The 21,885-nt window shown below is 33.5% G+C and overlaps 1 protein-coding gene and 1 pseudogene across 2 annotated transcripts; both read left to right on the forward strand.

Annotated features, from left to right (window-relative positions):
- Window positions 1-7,496: 7,496 nt before the first annotated feature.
- Window positions 7,497-9,502, forward strand: LOC143569243 (subtilisin-like protease SBT1.7 pseudogene; annotated as a pseudogene). The gene is made up of 2 exons (XR_013141705.1): window positions 7,497-8,610; window positions 8,783-9,502. The product of XR_013141705.1 is annotated as a subtilisin-like protease SBT1.7 pseudogene (transcript).
- A 6,233-nt stretch (window positions 9,503-15,735) lies between these two features.
- On the forward strand, window positions 15,736-20,461 carry LOC143569245 (protein DJ-1 homolog C-like). The gene is made up of 8 exons (XM_077055210.1): window positions 15,736-15,831; window positions 17,062-17,262; window positions 17,399-17,548; window positions 18,370-18,549; window positions 18,635-18,712; window positions 18,785-18,985; window positions 19,588-19,725; window positions 19,977-20,461. Exons 1-8 carry the CDS (start codon window positions 15,736-15,738, stop codon window positions 20,187-20,189), a joined length of 1,257 nt encoding a protein of 418 aa, XP_076911325.1. The 3' UTR covers window positions 20,190-20,461.
- Window positions 20,462-21,885: the final 1,424 nt, after the last annotated feature.

The raw sequence follows: 21,885 nt of genomic DNA on the forward strand, positions 1-21,885 counted from the left end.
ATTGTAAGTCCCGAATCTGGATCACTACAATTATGATATCAACAATCTAGGTGTTGGTGCGGAATTCCAACACTGGATGATTCAAGAACACAAACACGGTACCAAGAACTTGCATCAAAACACATGTTAATATTAACGTCGGGTGCTTAAGCACGATTAATACAATACTCGTCTATGATACTAGACGGCCAAGAACCTCAGTGAATGAATAACCTAACTGATGACCCACTCACGAACCAACTGGCAACCCTACAAATGTAAACATACATCCTATATATAGACTACCAACCTAGGCCCAAAACAAAGTAAAGCCCACCAAAATCAATAGATTTCGGTTTACACATAAATGCCCAACTAAGCCCAATCTAAGTTTAACAATACCAAGCATAAACCACAAAATATAGCCCAACAGAGCGACCACATCGCGACACATGGGATTTTTGGGTTTTCTTTTATATATATTATAGATCATTAGGGTTTCTAGAAGGAATGTCTACGGGCCTATAAATAGAATACTGGGTTTACCTAATAAGGACGGGTGCATAACAATAATTGAGAGAATATTCCTCATTTATGTAACCTAGTACGGCCGCCATTGAATACACGAAACCCTAGAAATTCCATGCAAATCCTATAAACAATTCCACTGTTCATCAATGATTTATATAATATATTGGAATCTTTGTGTTTATTGTGTTTGTTTTCTTTTACAATCATATACTCAATCCAACACTCTGTTTATACTGATTCCGTCGATATAATCAAAGGGTCTTCAATAATTAGATCTTGTGTGTTCTTGTAAACTATTATTAGTGTAGCATGAGATCCGGTCCTAACAAGTGGTATCAGAGCTTTGTACGCTCTTTGAAGACCACAAGATTGAAGTTTGATTGATAAAGGTTGAAGCTTTAAGATCTAGAAAGGTTCTAGCTTTAAGATCTGGTAAAGTTGGAAGCTGTGGATAATCAAGAGGTGTCAACTAACAAGATCCCAAGATTGCTATGACAAGAAAACTACATAAAATGGAAGGTGCTTTTTGAGACCGAAGTTAACTATAATGACACGGAGCTTTGGGCTTCAATCAAGAATGGTCCATACGTTCCTACTGATACTAGAAATGCTAATCTGGTGCTAGAAAGACAGATGAAGAAGAGAGATGATAAAGCTCTGTCTATGTTGAAACTTGGCTTGTCATAGGAGATTTGACAAGTGTGAATCATCATACTAGTGCTAAGACTATGTACGATGCTGTGGTTATAATGTTTGAAGGACATGTTGAACTTAGAAACATAAAGAAAGACAAGGTTAAGCAACAATTAGACAAGTTCAAATTCAAAGAAGGAGAAAGGTTGAAGTCAGTACTATAGAGATTTATTGCTATTGTTAATGAAATTAGGACTACAGACCTTCAAATCTCTGATTTTGAGTTGAATAAGAAGCTACTTTCTTCTTTGTCAGGGAATGGTACACTGCTAGCAAGTTCATAAGAGAGAAGGTGAATTTTCCAAATTTTAAATTGGATGATGTCATCTCATTCCTATAAGCTGCTAAACATGAGATGATTGAGAATCACATGTTTAAAGAAGAGAGACCAAGTTTTTTAGTGACTACTGCTTTGGTGGATCCTATGGGAAATCTTTCCATAAGGTCTCAACAGATAAATCCAATCATTGAAGAACCTTCAGATTTCAATTATGTTGCTTTAGAGACACCAAGGGTGTGCGGAAATGCTTCTGGAACAAGTCAACAAAGGTTCAATGTGCAGATAATAGAAGATAGTGACAATGCATCAACTGCTAGTGGACATCCTCCTTATGTTCAAAAAAACTCAAACCATGGAACTGATTATCAGGCCTTGTTTTTAATGTTTATTGAGTCATATAATGAATTTGTGGCCAAGAACCTTAGTCACACAAGTGTTGTTCAGGAAGATCTGGAACAAATAGATGTTGATGACCTTGAAGATATTGATTTGAAGTTTCAAGCTGCCATGTTGGCTGTTAAAAAAAAGAGGCTTTACAACAGAACAGGAAGATCAACCTTTTCTGGTCCTAATGAAAGAATTGGTTTTGACAAGTCAAAAGCCATTTGTTATAACTGTCAGCAACCAGGACACTTTGCTAGGGAGTGCAATCTTCCTATGCAATATGGGAATCAAGTGAATCAAGCCCAATTTTATCAGAATCAAAATCAAAATCAGCAGAATTACCAGCAAAGGAATCAGCCAATGAATCAAAATCCTTATTCTCAAAACAGACAATAGCATAACCAACAGCAACCAAGAAATAATCAGTTGGAGATTCAAACAAATCAGAACATAGGGAATGCTGGAGTAAACAATTAGGGTAATGTGGCTGTAACAATGATTCCTCAAGATGGTAAGTTTGGCTGGAGTAACCATGCTTTTGTATTGCCAGTTGTACAAAATAGAACAAGAAATGATTGTGTGAATGTTACAATAAGTTTTCATATATATGGTCTAAATGTTAAGTTTTAAAGCTAACAACAAGTATGAGACTGACTCTTGGTTCTCAATCGTTACCTGTTCATGATATCAAAGAGTTTGCAGATTGGTTATTGGATATAGGTGAAGGCAATCTTGGTGGTTCAAATGATGGTGAAGCAATTATACAAATTTCAGATTCAATATATGATTTAATAAATTTTTTTTATCCATCAATTTTAGAAAGGTTCAATGAGGTGAATTACTTTCAAGAACATACGATATTGGCTCCTTTAAACAAAGTCGTGCAAGAAATTAACGACGGTATGTTAGGATTTTTTTTCTGATGAAAATATGGGATATCTAAGTTTAGACAATCAAAATGAGGTTGAAAGTGTATCTAAAGATTTTGATCCATCGCTGTACTCTCCTGATTTTCTAAATAGGATAAAGATGTCTGGTTTTCCAAACCATAGATTGGTACTTAAGGTCGGTGTCCCGATTATGTTGCTACAAAATATTAAGCAAAAAAAAAAAAAAAAAGTTTGTGCAATGGAACTCGCCTACAAATTGTTAGCTTGTGAAAAAGAGTTATTGAAGATAAGATAAATCGTAGTTGTGGCCAGTAAGGAAGATCCGGTTGGAACGTCCTTACAGGCGGCTAACTCGCTACGATTAATACCTAAGAAAACCCATGTCTGGAATGTAGCTGGGAAGGAAGGCCTGGGTGGGTCTTGCTTCCTAGCGGCTAGAAAGCTTTTGCACTATGCAACTAATACGTAACTCTCTGGCGAGCCTGCAATTCATGTACGAATTGACTAAGGGCTCTACATATCCTTTACGTTCGAACAAGGTAAGTAAGAAAGTCGGGGGGAAAACCCCTAAGTTTTCTTCCGGCGCTATTTTTCTTTTCTGTCGTAGAATAATCCAGAAAGGTTATTCAATTAAGGGTTGTTTCTGGTACTAATATCGGATATTGCATCTTACTCAATCGAAGTAGTCTTACTCCATCCGATAAAAAAACTTCATCTCAATTAGTTAAATAGAAGACAGTTTCCTCTTACACTTTATTTTGCAATGACTATAATAAAAGTCAACGACAGTCGTTAGCAAGAGTTGGGTTTTACTTAAAAAAGGCAGTTTTACATACGGTCAGCTTTATGTTATTTTGTCAATAGTGAAGAATGTTACTTTGTCAATAGTGAAGACAAGAGACGGCATTAAAATAGTCATATTAGACAAAAAATCTAATCTTACGAATCAAACAACAAATTTTTAAATATGGTTGAACTTGTATTATATTATATATAAATATATGTGAAGTATATATATTTTCCAATATATATAACATGGGCTATAACCTAGTGTAAGTTACAATCTTAAGAAAAGGAGCCAAAAATAATAAAAAGTAAGAACGTTAGATCATTAATTGTAGGTTTAAGAATGTCGTCCTCAACTTCTCTACTAAGATATCTTGCAAATCAAGACTACCTTCCTTCCATCAATTAACTCACTACTCAATTCAACAGTAACTAATATATAATATCTAACTAGGTTTGTATACGTCGCGTTGCGGCAGTATATTAGCGTGTATTTAGTTGGTATGGGTTCACTTCGTTATGATACCAGCAGTAAATTGAAAAAATTAATCTATCCACACAAAAAAAAAATAATAAAATAAAAAAAGTAGTAGCAACATTGGTATAATTTATAATAAGATAAACTAAGATATTAAAAAAAACAAAAACAGCTTATGATCAAACCGACACGAATTTGGTTGGTATCGCCTAGCATCGATATGGTAATACACTAAACCAAAAAATTAAATTCATAAACGTCCAGAATACTCGTAAACTAATGTTACAAAAAAGTAACATATTTAAAATAACGTTTATTGGGTTAGTAAAAACCAGAGCGTTATGGCGGAGAGTAGATGCGAATTAAGTCGGTTTCGGTTCTGTTCCTTACGGTAAGGAACTAAAACGAAAAGAACATCAGTCCATAAAACCCTAGTGTTACGTCGGCGAGTCAACGAGAATTATATTGGTTTTGCTTAAGTTTGTTACGATACCGGAGCAAAAGTTATATATACATACATATATATATATATAGAGAGAGAGAGGATCAAGAGAAAACTTATCTTTAGAGAGAAAACTTAAAAACTCCTAAAAACTCATAAAAAATTATTATTTAATTAAAAATAAAAAATTATTTTCAAAATTTTGTTTTAGTCGTTATTCTTATATTTTCTTATATTTCACTCGAAAAAAATAAAAAAAAAACAAAAAAAACCCGCTGTGATGCACATACGTATTACTGTGCGATACCGTTGTATTACACATGTGTATTACTATGTATTTTTGAGTTTAAAAGTGTTTTATTGCTTATATTCAATATTTGTGTATTATATATTTATAGTAGTGTTGTATTATATGGAAAAAAAATAATAATAAAATAAAAGTCGATGTGGTGCACATGTGCGTTAATGTTGTATTACACATACGTACTAATAGTGTATCAAATATGTGCAATAGTGTTGTATTTTATGCAATACAAACACTTTTGAAGATCTTTTCCCCTTTTCTAGGGATTGTGTTCCCTAGGGTTTCCCTATAAATAATAATGCTATTTTCTTAACACTACACACACAAAGCACTTAAACTCTCATGTTCTCTCTAACTCCTTGCCGTTGTTCTTCCTCTGTCGCCTCCTCTCTCTGCCTTCGTCCTCTCTCCTGTTCTGCCCTGTTTTCCGGTAATATATATTATATATAATAATTTACTTATTAATTATGCTAACTTATAATCAAGACTTAAATCAAATCATTAAAACAATAATCTTTAATTATAGGTTAACTTGTGCTTGTTTAAAGTTGGTTCTTGCTTTATCTTTCACCGCATCGTTTATCAAGTGAGTAATCTCGTACCTAATCCCTTTTTATTTTTAATGTTTTGGGATGTTCATGTGTTCATACAAACTTAGAGTCTTAAACTTGTTTATGAACTTTAGTCGCGCAGTATCCCATGTGTTGAGGATGTTTACTTGGCTGTTTATTTGTATGTGTGTATCATTAACCGCTTTGTTCGGCCTATTCCGAAGTTTTCATGGATCCATTAGATGAACACGGGAGACCTATCGTTTACGGTTTTCTTTGTTTACACTTGTACAGATGTTTTCTTGTTTTGTGCTCATTTGGGAGCACGGATTGAACTATGAACTATGATCTATTTAGGCTTGATCACAATCTGATTACACCCTTGTTAACACCAGACATACACGTGTTGCGCGCAGATTTATTGTTATCTATGTATTGTATTAAACTTGATTTCTCACCAACACGCAAGTGTTTGACGTTTTATTTTAACACATGTTCAGGTTTGCTGTAGCTACATTTGGAGCTTGTGGACACGTAGGACGTTTTTTACTTTTGGACCTAGATTAAAATATATCAAGACAAGTTATTGTTGTTCGAATATTTTGCCTTATAATATATTGATTTATGTTGATTTATGTTATCTTGTGTTTACGTTGCGCGTGCGTGAATGAATATATTTATTAAATATTGACACCCAATAGTGTCACGAGTAATGAAACAATATGTGGCGCCCCGATGTATAATCCGCCTTTGGTCGGGGTGTTACAAAACCGACACGAATTTGGTTGGTATCGCCTAGCATCGATATGGTAATACACTAAACCAAAAAATTAAATTCATAAACGTCCAGAATACTCGTAAACTAATGTTACAAAAAAGTAACATATTTAAAATAACGTTTATTGGGTTAGTAAAAACCAGAGCGTTATGGCGGAGAGTAGATGCGAATTAAGTCGGTTTCGGTTCTGTTCCTTACGGTAAGGAACTAAAACGAAAAGAACATCAGTCCATAAAACCCTAGTGTTACGTCGGCGAGTCAACGAGAATTATATTGGTTTTGGTTAAGTTTGTTATGATACCGGAGCAAAAGTTATATATACATACATATATATATATATATATATATATATATAGAGAGAGAGAGAGAGAGAGGATCAAGAGAAAACTTATCTTTAGAGAGAAAACTTAAAAACTCCTAAAAACTCATAAAAAATTATTTTTTAATTAAAAATAAAAAAATATTTTCAAAATTTTGTTTTAGTCGTTATTCTTATATTTTCTTATATTTCACTCGAAAAAAATAAAAAAAATAAAAAAAAAACAAAAAAAACCCGCTGTGATGCACATACGTATTACTGTGCGATACCGTTGTGTTACACATGTGTATTACTATGTATTTTTGAGTTTAAAAGTGTTTTATTGCTTATATTCAATATTTGTGTATTATATATGTATAGTAGTGTTGTATTATATGGAAAAAAAATAATAATAAAATAAAAGTTGATGTGGTGCACATGTGCGTTAATGTTGTATTACACATACGTACTAATAGTGTATCAAATATGTGCAATAGTGTTGTATTTTATGCAATACAAACACTTTTGCATATATGCAATGCACACTATTACACATGCTACTATACCGACGAGGTTACCGACAAGTTTTTTTTTTTTTTTGAACCAATAACAACATATAAGAATAATGAAAAAAAAAAGAAACTTTAAAAAAAAATGAAAAAAAAGTTAAAAATAGTTTTTTAAGAGGAGTTTTCACTAGATCCCACCCTTGTATATATATATATATATTGCATGACGTGTCACAAGCTTGTGCCGCTACGTTGACCAATGTCATTCGATACATTACCGGGACTTTAAAAAACGTCGGTCACTAAAACCAAACCGGGCGTTATGCGACATCAAGCTTCAATATTGATTTATATATAATAATATTAGTTAATATTCTTGTCATTTGAGTAGAGATTTTTGTCTCCATATATAAAACTCTAGATATAAGTTTAATTAATGGTTTCTTGATATCATGGTTTGCATCTCCAGAATCCAAGTTATCATACAGTCCATACATATAACTCCAGACTTGAAGCTTTGTTATTGATATGCTCTAAGTAACAATGTCGCCTACAAGTAATATTGTAAAACATCTCCAAAAATGGCATCAACTGTTCGGCAACCATGACTATATATGTTGCATTGTTCCCACTTTACAGTATATTCAACTCAAATGACACAATCTATGAATCTCCATTTTGTCTTCTTTCTTTTCACTTCCATAATCATACCGATTACTTCATCATCTTCAATATCATCAGATGATTATCAGGCTTACATTGTTCTTATGGACAAATCAATGATGCCATCACCCTTCTCTAATCACCACAATTGGTACACTTCTATACTTTCATCGCTATCCGATAATGATAATGTTCCATCAATGCATCTCTACACGTATAACCATGTGATGGATGGGTTCAGTGCGGTCCTCACGAAATCACAGCTCAGTCAGCTTCGAAAGATGCCGGGCCATCTTGCAACGTTTGAGGATACACTTGGCCAGCTTCACACCACGCATACACCAAAGTTTTTGGGACTTAAGAAACATGCTGGACTGTGGCCGGTTTCTGGTTTCGGTGATGATATGATTATTGGCATACTCGACACGGGGATTTGGCCTGAAAGTGAGAGCTTTCATGACAAAGGAATGTCTGAAGTACCTTCTCGATGGCGTGGAACTTGTGAGACCAAAGGTTTCTGTAACAAAAAGCTTATTGGTGCGCGTTCGTTTAGCCAAGGGATGAAGCACAGAAAGGAAAACATTTCAACAACAGATGACTATGATTCACCTAGAGATTTTGAAGGACATGGGACACATACATCTTCGACAGCGACTGGTAATCGTGTCCAGCATGCTGATTATTTCGGGTATGCTAAAGGAACAGCTACTGGAATAGCACCAAAAGCGCGGTTAGCCATGTACAAAGTTCTGTTCTTGGACAACTCATACGATGCTGCAGCAAGTGACACATTAGCTGGAATGGATCAAGCGATAGAAGACGGTGTCGATCTGATGTCATTGTCGTTAGGGTTTGATGAGACACAGTTTCACAAAAACCCTATTGCGATTGGTGCATTTGCAGCTATGCAGAAGGGGATTTTTGTATCTTGCTCAGCTGGTAATGCTGGCCCTCATCCATACACTATGCTCGATGGAGCTCCATGGATCACCACTGTTGGTGCTGGAACAATAGACCGAGATTTTGCAGCTTATATTACACCAGGTGAGAATTTTTTGTGGTTTTGAAAATTTAAAAGCATTTCTAGGATGTTTTTGAAACATAAAATGTTAAACTTTGTTTTAAAATATCAGTTTTGTTTATTTTTTATTTTCTTAACTTTAATATTTCGATATAAATTTTATTGAAAACTGAGATGTCGCTATGTTACATTCAGGTGATGAAAAGTATGGAACCCTAATTGGGAAATCTGTTTTCGCGGAAAATCTATTGGTGGAGAGGGTTCCTATATATTATGGATATGGAAATAAAAGCAAAGAAACTTGTGATTCTTATTCTCTTGATCCTAAAGATGTTCAAGGCAAGTACATTTTCTGTGATGGTATGTCAGTTGATGAGTTGGAAAATAGTGGAGCCGCCGGAGAGATTTTCAGTGCAGATGACAGTGACTTTCTCCGGCCATATGAATTCAATTTTGCCATTTGTTGTGTTAGAAACTAAGGTTGGAGAAAGGTTAAAACAATACATAATCAAAACACAAAATGCAAGTATTAGTGTTAAGTATGGTGAAACTATATTGGGTGTTAACCCAGCTCCACAAGTTGCATACTTCTCTTCAAGAGGACCCGATCGACGATCTCCTTGGATCTTAAAACCAGATTTGTTGGCTCCTGGAGTCGATATCTTGGCTGCATGGGCGCCGAATAGGAAAAGTGCGCCGATCGGAGATGATTATTTGTTAAGTGATTATAAGCTCTTATCCGGTACATCCATGGCTTCTCCACATGTCGGGGGAATAGCTGCATTACTGAAATCAACCCATCGTGATTGGAGTCCGGCTGTGATCCGATCTGCGATGATGACAACAGCTGATATTCTTGACAATAACAGAAGCATAATCATGGACGTGACCAGCCGCGAACAAGGTATAGTATAGTAGAAGGGAAAATGACCAAATTAGTCATTTTGACCATCGAAGTTTTACAAAATGATATGACTTTTTTTCTCAAATATTAATTGACTTTCAATTTTTAATTTATAAAATGACTCCAGATAGAGATTTGTCAAGGGAAAATATAGTACGGCTAAATTTGAGGTCATTGTTGATGTTGATATAACTTATGCTTCTCCCGCCTTTTATGGGTATTTTGGTAATTGTGGCTATCTAAGCTGGTACGAGGTGAATGGAACCCATGTCGTAAGAAGTCCAATCGTATCTGCAACTTCAGGCAGGCCACCCTTATAAGATCAAGTTGAAGTTGTTAAAGCACACAAGTGCTTCTAATAATCAATTGCATTTTGTAAAAATGCTATCAGGTTCAAGTATCATTGACTTTTTAAATAAATTGTAGAAAAAATATTATTAAAAAGAGAATGATTCACGTTTAAAATGTTTCTAATTTACCGAAGTTCTTTTTTTCTTTCTGGTATTCAAAATTGGTAATTGTATTTATTCGAAAATTTAAAATATAGTGATATGAAAATTTAAATCCGACCTGCTTCGGCTTCAAAGGTGCACCAGGGCACGTCTCAGCTAACCTAGTGTACTCGAGCAGGACTATAAAAAAACTACCTCTAGACAAGGCATCAGGTCATGAGGGTTTGCGACTAACAAATCATAAAATTTTTGGTAGTTAAGGAGGAACTTCAGTGATCACATCCCTCGATCATCAAGAAAAAAGAACCGTCCTTTCCAGCCTCTAAGGTTAGCAGGGGGTTCAAGGCCAAAATAGCATCATGCCTTTTCTCAAAGATGTGCCATGGCCCGCACAAGTCAAATGGTAAAAAGCACGAAAATGATTCACACAAGGACTTCTATATGGGTCTCAGCAAGTAACCTCGAAATGGGTTATACGGGCTACAACCAAAGGACGACATTCAAAATATGCAAGTTGAAAAGCATTAGGGTTTTGAGCAAAGCTTACTAAAGGGAATTCGGCAGTTGACAATTCTATGATGAATAATGCAAACTTACCATGGGGAAAGGAAAGATAAGTTGTTTAGGTTTGGGAACAACATGATTTAAATCCCAATGAATTATATAATAATCGTTCATAAAATCATATTATTTTTTATATGACGAAATATAGGAAAAAACATGAAGATAGAGGGCAAAATTAGAGCAAATAAGAAAAAAGAATATGAGTGGTCGCCATCATTAGGCTATAATTTGCTGCCTCGTAATACCACACGACGAAATATTAGACATGAATTCAAAAGAATCAAAAGAATATGAGGGGTCGCCATTATTTTGGGCTTTGTAGAGAATACACCCCAAAATAATAACAATCCAATAGTTGATGGATCACATCGACCTAGATAATGACAAAAAGGGGTCCAAATAGACGGGTAAAGTGGACCCCCAAATCATATCCGCGGAAATCACCTGCATAGTGACGTTGAATGGTCCATTGTTAGTACAGAATGTAGATGCGATTTGTATGAATATACATGCCAACTATTGTAACGTACAAAACTAGATATGTAATTCCATTCACACCACCGGTGCGTCTTTGACTCTCTTAATATACTCTTTTAGTATCCTTAATACAGAACCGTATTTTCAAGAAAGCTCGTCTCATCCTATATTACTATTAGGTGAATGCTTGCTTTAACATGCTTTAACATCCTCACATTTCATAAAAAAATGATAGATTACATTTTATTCGATATAACCAAATATTCATTTCCCTAAATCATTTTAAAATACATCCATTTTGATTGAAAATGAGATTTTTAATAAACAGCAATGTCTAAACACATAATGATCACGTTGGCAACAATCTTTTAGGAGTTACGTTTGTTATAAAATCAGAGCTTAAGTTTTAGTTGTGCGTCATTTATGTTATTTTTAAACCTATAGCTGGGGATTTGACAATCTGGCTCGTTGGTTTTAACATAAACTTTGTTCCAGATTATAACTACAATTTTGGAAAAAGGTAGACCAAACCGGTTCGTTTTCACAATTTCATGTTTTAAGGGTTTTAGGAAGTTATTTATTTTTTCAAAAAAAAAACTTAGTTTTGTATTAAACTTTTAAAAGGATAGCGTACTTTTTATTAATAATATATACAAGCAAGTTTGTATTTTTGAAGAAATAAAAAAGGATAATGATAATAAATGCCAAAGGACCCGTTTTGTTTATACGGCCGGTTTCACGTTCCAAATCATAAACTGAATCGTAAACCATTCAAACAAATGGTGAACTAGACCTTATATATTTCAAAGAGACTGATCTGGTGATCTTCTAAGATTTAAATTCCAAAGAGAATGAATGGCCTTCTAAGATTCAGATGGTTTGATGTATTTCCAAAAAAATATAATATTTGTCAAAATAAATGTATTGAAAAAATAGAAAAACACGCCCAGTGGGACTCGGACCCACAATCGCCTGATTAGAAGTCAGACGCCTTATCCATTAGCCATGGGCGCTTGTTTGTTATTTTCCGTATAATAAATTATATCTTTGGTAGCTACATATACTAAGCATTGCAAAATATGATGTCATGCCCTTATACCGAAATTAAGTTCGTTTATCTTGTACTCAACACAAAATAGTTTTTACATATAATTAGTTATTTAAATGTTTTTATTGTATTTATCACGTATACATTTTTCGTTAAACAGTTAGGGCTCCTTAATCAAGTTATATCATCAACGAAGTTCAATGATATTTCTTTGCTTAACTACTGCTTATTTAGTAAAGACACAAAATTAATTATAACAGTTGCAATTTATTGATATTGAAAAGGCACTACATGTATAATGTTCAAGTGAGTAAATGAATATTTGTGTACCACGTAGGACAAGAAATATGTACAGGAAGTAAAACTTGTCATGATGTCGAGAATTAGACTTCAACTAGTATTTCTATTTGATAAGTTTATATATTTATCGTATAATGCAAAATTTTAAATAAAATAACAATGAATGATTACTGGTAAAATAACTCTCAAGGTTTATATAAGTGGTTGAATAGAATACTTAATTCGTTATGTTGTCATATTATGGAGTTAATTATATGGGGATTAAAGAGAAGCTGTTAAGGACCACACATTGAACACTAGAATATTTAAACAAATGTTTGTTTATTTATATACTTATTTAGTTGTTTCTAGATTTTCATACAAAACGGGTTGAATCATGCAGCAATGAATTGATACGTATAAACAGGAGCCTAGGTTAGCTTCTCATCATCTAATCATTCGTTCTTCGATCTGGATTCTTCAAAAAAAAAAAAAAAAAAAAAGTTTGTTTCAAAAACTTGTTATGTTTGTATTTCCGGTCTCTTAAAGTACATGCATTTTGATCCTTGATAGAGAGCTTAAGTGCTCGAAATTGTCGTTATATTTATGCTCCAGTTACCACAAAATTGATGAGATCCTTAACCCCTGGCAGTAACATGTATATTCTATATTAGTTTTTCGCTCTCTTTCCTTATTGACTCAGATGCTTGTTGGTCTTGTGCATCACTAAATGTACCAAGAAATTGAATTTCACTATTAGAAAAGCTAGAGAGCCGCTTGATATTTAAGGTAGATGATAATAAAATATTTCTTTTGTCATGATTATCTTAATTTCCAAATGGTTTCCATCGGAAAATCATGATAATAAAATATTTCTTGTTGATTAACTTACTAAGGTTAACCCTAATTAGAATTTACCTATATATATATATATAATAGAATTTATCCCCCGTATTACGGGGGTGTTTTACATTATTCGTTTTTAATATTTATATATGTATATTTGGATTTTAATTTTATTTATTGTAAGAAAATTAATAATTAATATACTTGAGCTTTGATTGTAAAATTGTTTCACAAATAAATGATATGTTATAATCCAGTTTAAAAGCTATATGGGTTTGGTAATACCCATTACCCGTTTATTTTCTTTATTATAAAATTGTTTATTAATTATAAATAATATCTTTTTTTAAATAAAATAGGATATTAATTTTTAGTATATCCCTATTTTATAGGATTTTCATATCAAATATTTTATGAGATTAATTTTTAATATAATGAGATGTTATAGTCCGTTTAAGAGCTATCTGGATTTGGTGAGACCTTTACCCGTGAATTCGGGTCAAATGTATAAGAAATCTTCATTTACAAATAAAGCAATCTGATGGATTGAGAGAATAGTTGTTTTACATTTTTCGTTTTTAATATTTATTTTTGGGATTTTAATTTTCTTTATTGCAAGAAAGTTAATAATATACTTAGAATTTGATAATGAAAGGGTTTCATAAATAAATGATATGTTATAACCCGTTTAAAAGCTATTTGGATTTGGTGACCCATGACCCGCTTATGTTTTTTACTATAAAATTGTTTATTTTAATTATAAATAATATCTTTTTCTTTTTAAATTGGATATTAAATTTTAGTAAATCCCTATTTTATAGGATTTTCATATCAAATAATTGATAAGATTAATTTTTAATTTAATGAGATGTTATAACCCGTTTAAGAACTATCTGGTTTTGGTAAGACCCATATACATGAATTTGGGTTAAATCAATGAGACACCTCCATTTAAAAATTAAGCAATCTGGTGGCTTCCATAAAATGGGGGAGCGACCACATCACGACACGTAGGATTTTAGGGGTTTCGTTTATATATATTATAGATAAATATCATTGTATTTGTAATCTTGCATCAATGTATCACGGATAACTAATTAAATACAAACCCTAGTTGTCGCTCGTGGACATATGTTAGACCTAGACCATGTCGAATCTCTCGTGCATGTTTACTTGTTTTTCATGCGGGTTTGCTTGTGCATATGACTCAAGTCCTAACATTGGTATTAAGTTACATCCGTTATAGTGGTCTCCCATGATCAAAAGCTTAACACAAGTTTGGCTATCGATGCTTTAACATCGCTGGTCTTAGTGATGTATGGGTTGTTGAAAAGCAGATCATGCGACCAAGGGCAAATACAAAGTAAAGAGAAGAAGTATAAGGATCGAGGGGAATTTTCTTGGGCAAACATGGTCACAAGCGACATGGGAAAAGCCAAACATAAGAAATCACCAATATAAACATAGTAATTATTTTTTTTTTCTTACTAGCTAGATATTATATACTCCATAAGTTGACCTCATATTCTAAACACTAACCATCTTATCACTCCATTAAAGTAGAAATGATATGATATTAATTGGAGGAGATCCAATAGGGGTAATAGGACGATAGTAACCTAATAGGGAATAACCGGTAACAGATATGAACTGAAATTGAATATAAAAATGGATAGATCAACGACTCGTTTTCGGATACAAATACACCACCGAAATAAACCGTAGGGCTGCGATAACCAACCGGAGAAACAAATTCACCACTCCGGCTAAGAAACCGTGTCTAAGATCACCACTCGAGATGCCAAAATCAAACTAGCAAAGACAAATTTACCTAACTCAAAATCCAATGAGATAAATAATCACGCACCTCTTCATTTCTCTTAGAATTCAATACATATAGAAAATAAAATAAACTAACCCACTACTTAAAAACATGCAACTCGCCTGACTACTGCTACAAAATTAACTTGAAAGAAAATGCTAAACAAAAAATAGGAAAAGAAACATGGGAATGAAGTTGAAATGGGAAATAAATTACAAATAAAACTTGGTTCCAATTTGCTACGGATGGGTCGAGTTATGGCAGGTCTTTGGGTTCGGTGATTTCATAAACCGAACTTAATGTATATCATAACTCTTCGAATTGCCAAGGATAGCAGCCCGGATGCATGTGATTAGTGATTAGTAAGAAGTGAGAATCATAAATACAACGTAATTAAGTAATTAACCTTTGTGGTTTAATGTCATTGATCTTCTAGTCCAATAGCATATGGATGATGGTTAATAGGTTTCCTATTTAATGGTTTTCTTAGGTGAGAATGCTATTTTTTATTGATCATCATTCTATACTCGTTTACCCTTTTTCTCAAAAGGGCCAATGAGGAGATAATGAAGTAATAAGGAAGAGACTTGTTGTTTTACGTGAATCAGTGGGTGTTTTATCATTAAACCAAACCAAACCAAACGGATTTTACCTTATTGTATTGTGTGTGAGTTGGCGGATTTTGGTAATTCAAATTAAATAATAGAGATAAAGTGGAAAATTGCAGTGCATTCCAGTCTATCTATCTATGATATGATGGCGTCTGCAACTTTTGCGATGACGACGGCCACTTCTACAATCGAAATTACACCATTGGAGACTACAGTTTCCGGCGAGTTACCGCTCAAAAAGGTTCTCTGTTCATATACTATTTATTCGTTCATTTATGCAATTGTAAATATATATATTTTTTACAAATTGTGATAATTAGGAGCATGTGTTGGCTCGGTGATATTAACTTGATGACGTAACTGACGGTTTCGGTTAACCAAAACGAACCATTACCTCCATTTCACTAGAGTACTGAACTTCATTGTTTTCTCAAAACCGATTGATTAATTTTTGTAGGCTATTAACCGAACAGAACCGTGCACACCCCTAGTTTTATCTGATAATATCACTAGAGTACTGAACTTTATTGTTTTCTCAAGTAATTAGGAATTATATAGTTACATAATTACTTTTATTTGATTTGAACAAGACATAGAATGAGAAGGCAAGCTTTTATTTCTGGGTTCAAATTGATATAGATTCTCAAGTATTTTTCATTAATTATTTCGACTTTTGAGTTAAAGGATCAAGCTATAATAACTGAGAAAAACTACCATCTTTTGAATACAAGTAGTTAGTTATAGTAGTTGTGGAGGTTAAGCGAACTTATGACATTGACAATGCCCTGTGGAGTAAAGAATACACACTCTTTCAGATTCTACTGGGAAGTAATGATGATAAGGAGAATTCAGTGTGTTTATTAAGAATATGCAGTGTTTTAATGAGAAGACAGAGTTTAACCTTGATATCTATGATGCTAGATTCAATCTGATTAAAAGTACATGAATATGTAACTTTAACATTGTGTATAGGTAAGCGGAAGATACGGTAATCATGTTTGCATAGGAAGTTATTAGGGGAAATCATCTTGTGCTATGTGAAGTGAAATAGATAATAAACAAACCTGGAGAGGTGGCGAGTATTAATCATCTGATAAGTAAGATCATGCGAATGATGAAAATTTATCTAGTGAAGTCTTTGGTAGATGACAATACGAGCTATATAAAATTTTGTGGAACGAAATGTCGGGTCACAGAAACTCAGTTAAACAAAATGATTGCAACGTAAATATGAATACGGTTGGTGAACTTATGCCTAATTAAGACGGATAGGAGAAAACATATATAAGTATATAACCTTGTTGGACTGAAACATAACTTTTGAAAGTCAATCCATCTTCTTTCCCATTTTATATATGGACTTCTCATCCAATTAACCCTACATACTATAATTGTAAACCTTGTACCGTTTGTATATAGGATGGAGATATGTATTTGAACAAACTCACTTTGTGCTGTTTTATTTTTGTAGGTTTTGATCCCAGTTGGGTTTGGTACAGAAGAAATGGAAGCTGTTATAATGGTGAACGTGCTTCGCCAAGCTGGCGCTGATGTGGTTGTTGCGTCGGTTGAGCCTGAGATACAAGTTAAACTTTCTGGTGGTATAATACTTGTTGCGGATACATCCATTTCTGAATGTTCAGATCAAATATATGATTTGGTTGCTCTTCCTGTAAGCTGTTGGTGACTTCAAACCTATTTAATTGAGTTTTACCTTTGTATACTTTATTTTTTTTTCATAGTTATTTCTTTGTTTATTAGATTTCATGGTTATTTGTTTGTTATTTACGTCATGTATGTTTATTTAGGGAGGTATGCCTGGTTCGGTGCGTTTGAGAGATTGTAAAGCATTAGAAGAAATTACGAGGAAGCAAGCAGAAGAGAAACGGTTATATGGTGCTATTTGTGCTGCTCCAGCGGTCACACTTTTGCCCTGGGGCCTTCTCAAGAGAAAAAAGGTTTATAGCTCTATATACATATACGTACATAACTACATAGGAAGGGTTCTATGTAGGGGTGCAAACCACCCGTGCCGAGCCTAGGCTCGGCTCATTTGTTATTTTAGAATTAATTTATATGCATTACTAATTATTTTTATATATAACATTATATGTATTATTTAGTTTTATTTTTTTTCATAATTTTATATATAATAAATATTATTTCATAAAGATATGCTTAATGCATTCAATAAAAGTTATATAAATGATAGGTTTGTTTAGGCTCGCGAACCAACTCGACCTCGATAACAGAAGCTTGGGCTTGGACTCGTTTTTTTAAATGAGCTTATTTTAATGCTCGATCTCATATCAATTCGAGCTTCTAACGAACCGATCTCGAGTAACTCACGAGCTAGCTTGGCTTGTTGTGAGAAGATAAAGATAAAGTAAGCCAGATACTTTTTATTCAAAAATAAAAGAAAATGGTTGAAATGCAATTCTTATTCACCTCTCTAAAATTAAAACTATATATTAACACAATCCTTTACTTCTTTTATACATAGATCCTACACATGTGCAGGTCAGCTGTAGGTTATATTGCCTACACACACAGGCGCTTAAAAAATTAATAAAAGAAAACATATTAACAAATTAGCTATATGGTTTCTTATGTACATAACATACATATTTCAACCTTTGATAATAAAATTAACCGATTCATTGTTTGTTCTTTTTTACTTTAGTGTTCTGTAATGAAAATCTCCCTATATATGCACACACGCGTGCGCACACACCATGCATGGTATGGTTTAATTATGAATATGCGTTCTTGCTTGCAGACAACTTGCCATCCAGCTTTTTTTCACAAGCTCCCGACTTTTCGGGCCATTAAAACAAATCTTCAAGTCTCTGAAGAATTGACAACAAGTCGCGGCCCTGGTACTTGCTTTCAGTTTTCTGTATCACTAGTTGAACAACTCTTTGGGGAATCGGCTTCCACGGAGATTGGAAAATTTCTGGTAATTCATTTTTCCATTTTTTTAATTTCTTTTCCTGATATTGATCAATTAGAGTAAACTCTTTGTGTTTTGAATTATGTACAAGTTAATGGATACGGTTGATGAGGTTTCTCGGATGGAAGAGTTCAATGAAGTTGATTGGGCGGTTGATCATACGCCTCATGTAAGATTTAATATTTTTTTGAATAAGTTATGATGTGATATGATTATTTACTGTTATACTTCATCACCACAGATTCTCATTCCAGTTGCAAATGGATCTGAAGATATTGAAGCGGTTACGGTTGTAGATATTCTAAGACGAGCTAATCTAGATGTTACAGTTGCTTCAGTTGAGAAAACCTTGTCGGTTATCGGGTCCCATGGTATAAAAATCGTTGCAGATAATTTACTTAAGAATGCTGCCGAATCAATATTTGACTTAATTATCCTTCCGGTGAGTTTAAACATTAAACATAATTTTATGAATAAGTTAAACGGATAGCCCGTGTGGTAAGGCCATGTTTTGGTTTTGGTCCTTTCTTTTCAGAAACTATGGGTTTGGCCCAAGGGTTTTCGACCCGTGTCACGTTTGGTCAAAGTTTGCTAAATTTATGTGAAATGGTGTTTTATAGTAATTTTATTAAAACCCAACTATTTTTTTTAACCTCAGTTTGTGCCAAGGACCAAATGTGTTACTGCTGAGTGAAATTGGGGCTCACTGATGTCATTTCAGAAAATAAAGGACCAAACCCGTAGTATTATGTTTAATAAGAATTAGCTATTCTATTTTCTTTTTTATATGTTTTTTTCTGTAAGAGCAAGGGTAAAAGGGTAAATTTACATCAGTTTAACAGAAAAGATTAACCCCGTTAGCCATTTGTACCACCATTGAAATTTGAAAGAGAATGAGGAACTTGGGGACTTAACATGCAAGTTTTAGACTTCAGGGACAAAATTCATAATTTGGCCCAAACCATAGGCACCAACGGTGCAATTAACTTTTTATTATTAATGGCACTTCATTCTAACCTATCTTATCTGGATACTAAATCATAGGGAGGAGATTCGTGTGTCGAGCGATTACACAAATCCAGAATTTTGAAAAGGTTACTTAAAGAACAAGTTTCTAGCGGACGAAAATACGGGGCGATTTGCACTTCACTTTTGATTCTTCATAAACAAGGCCTAATCCAAGTAAGTTAAAAATTCCAAAACAATCTTTCTTTTAATTTGTAATTTTACATGGTTGGTCTCTAAGGTATACCCTAAGAGATTTTTGCCATTAAAAAAAAATAACAGAAAAAGCTAACACCCGTCAAAATCGGAGACCACCAGTTTTATCAGCATGTACTTTCCATAAACAACATATCAAATCTGTAATATGGGTAAACCGCATGGACCAGCCATGTAATTAATTATTTCTGAATTTCATATTTCTGTTGCAGAACAAGAAAGCGACCGCTCACCCCTCAATGGTGAGCGCGCTTGATAGCAACACCATAGTCGGTTCACAAGTTGTAGTTGACGGTAAATTAATCACATGTCGGGGTCTCTCAAGTGCCCCGGAACTTGCATTAGCTATTATTGCCAAGTTTTGTGGGCACGGTCGAGCAAAAAGTGTAGCAACCGGTCTTGTATTTGAGTACCGAGCAAGCTAAATGCGAACAAGTCAGAAGGCGAAAGTTGGTTGAATCTATTACAATTTGGATGGGTGGCTTTATAATTTATATAGCCGCAAAACCAAGTTGATTGCAAGGGTTATCGGTTGTTGGTTCAAGAATCAATTGCAGAAGAAAGGTTCATTGTGGCTGGTCATGTCACATGATTCAACTCATAGATATTTGGCATGTTACCACTTGTTTAGATTTGGAGGATTGGAGTTGTAAAATGAATTAAAAATCATGCCTTTTATGTTATTAATTAAGAAGATATCGATTTATTGATATTTTTCTAGTTTTATGTTTGTTTTCTTAAAAGTATTGTTGTGTACTTTTTTTTATCTTCCAATTGATTAGATATTTATTCTCTTATGTGATTATACTAACTTTAAGTGAAAGTTTAACAACTTTCTATGAAATTATACAATGAAGATTTAGTAGCTAGAAGAGAGAAATTATTTACAACTAACATTAACAATGTGGTTTGCCCCTTTCACATGAACAAACTCATCTATTTCATAACACGTTGTCTAACCTGTAACATTCTTATATATTAAGAAATAGTCTATAAACTAGGGTCATATTAGACACCCCTCTATACGCCCCGTATAGGGTTATACGGGGGGTTATACGAGCCCTATACGCCCCTCATATAGCCTTATACGGTGCATATTGGTTGGTTTTTTTTAGCAAAAAGGTGTAGGTATCCCTAGAATTCCCTATAAAATATCAGTTTGTACAAAGGTAGGGTTACAAAGGAAGAATAAACTTTAGTCTCGTAAATTGTGTGTACATCGCAAAATTTGCAATAAAAAATAATTTTGCAAGATCTAACTACGAAAAGCCTGATAGAGTATTTAACCTGTGTTTTTCAAAATATTTATATATATCTGACTAATATCTAATCTATACATGTCGCTATCAAAATTCCTTATCATACTTATAAAAAAGAAAATTAGAAAGCATGACTGAAAACAAATTTTTATATATCACACTCAAACACATTTTAATCATGAGCATATTTTATCGAACCACACATGCATATAGATTACACAAGTTCTGTGTGCTCTGAGTTCGGTTTGGTTTAGATGGTACTTTATCTACCAAGGTACACTTAATATTTTTCACAAGTATAACATTCTATTTCCCGACAACTTCATCTTCTCAGACACCTGTCATAACATCACCCGATTCCAATCAAAGAATTGAGATAACTGCATAAACATTTGTATTTATTGCTTTAAAGATATATATAAGACGGTTATATAACTATGTGATTGTCTCTTTTCTATCCCCTACTATATCTGACATGCGCAAAATACAAGTGATTATGTGTTGATTCATAACATTCAAATGGGAACCACGAAAACTCTTAAGAACAACTTTTTTAAATAGGAGCCACATATGGGCCATCGAATATAAAAGAATACAAAAATCCCTAGGTAGAATTTATGTAACTAAGTGAAACAATGATCAGGCGTTAAAAGGACATAAGAAAATCATACTATGATCGATAACATCATAAATAAGTGTAACATTAAGAGTATAGTGTAACCATAATCCATTGGCTATTACAACACACGTAGTATTGATGATATTTTAGTGTATTCATTCTTAGTATAATGTATGCATTAGGGATTACACTAAATATGCTATTAGTTATATACTAAAGTATATAACTAATAGTATATAACTA

The sequence above is a fragment of the Bidens hawaiensis genome, unplaced genomic scaffold (genome assembly GCF_021521415.1).
Source record: "Bidens hawaiensis isolate Kalapana, Puna unplaced genomic scaffold, B.hawaiensis_p1.1 tig00024430_1, whole genome shotgun sequence".
NCBI classification, from domain to species: Eukaryota; Viridiplantae; Streptophyta; class Magnoliopsida; order Asterales; family Asteraceae; genus Bidens; species Bidens hawaiensis.

What these genes read in the sequence shown, in the direction of transcription:
- LOC143569245 (XM_077055210.1), top strand. Translation starts at nt 15,736, where the DNA reads ATGGCGTCTGCAACTTTTGCGATGACGACGGCCACTTCTACAATCGAA. An exon ending in GCGAGTTACCGCTCAAAAAG is followed by an intron (nt 15,832 to 17,061) that starts GTTCTCTGTTCA and finishes TTATTTTTGTAG; the next exon opens with GTTTTGATCCCAGTTGGGTT. An exon ending in CGGTTGATCATACGCCTCAT is followed by an intron (nt 18,713 to 18,784) that starts GTAAGATTTAAT and finishes TCATCACCACAG; the next exon opens with ATTCTCATTCCAGTTGCAAA.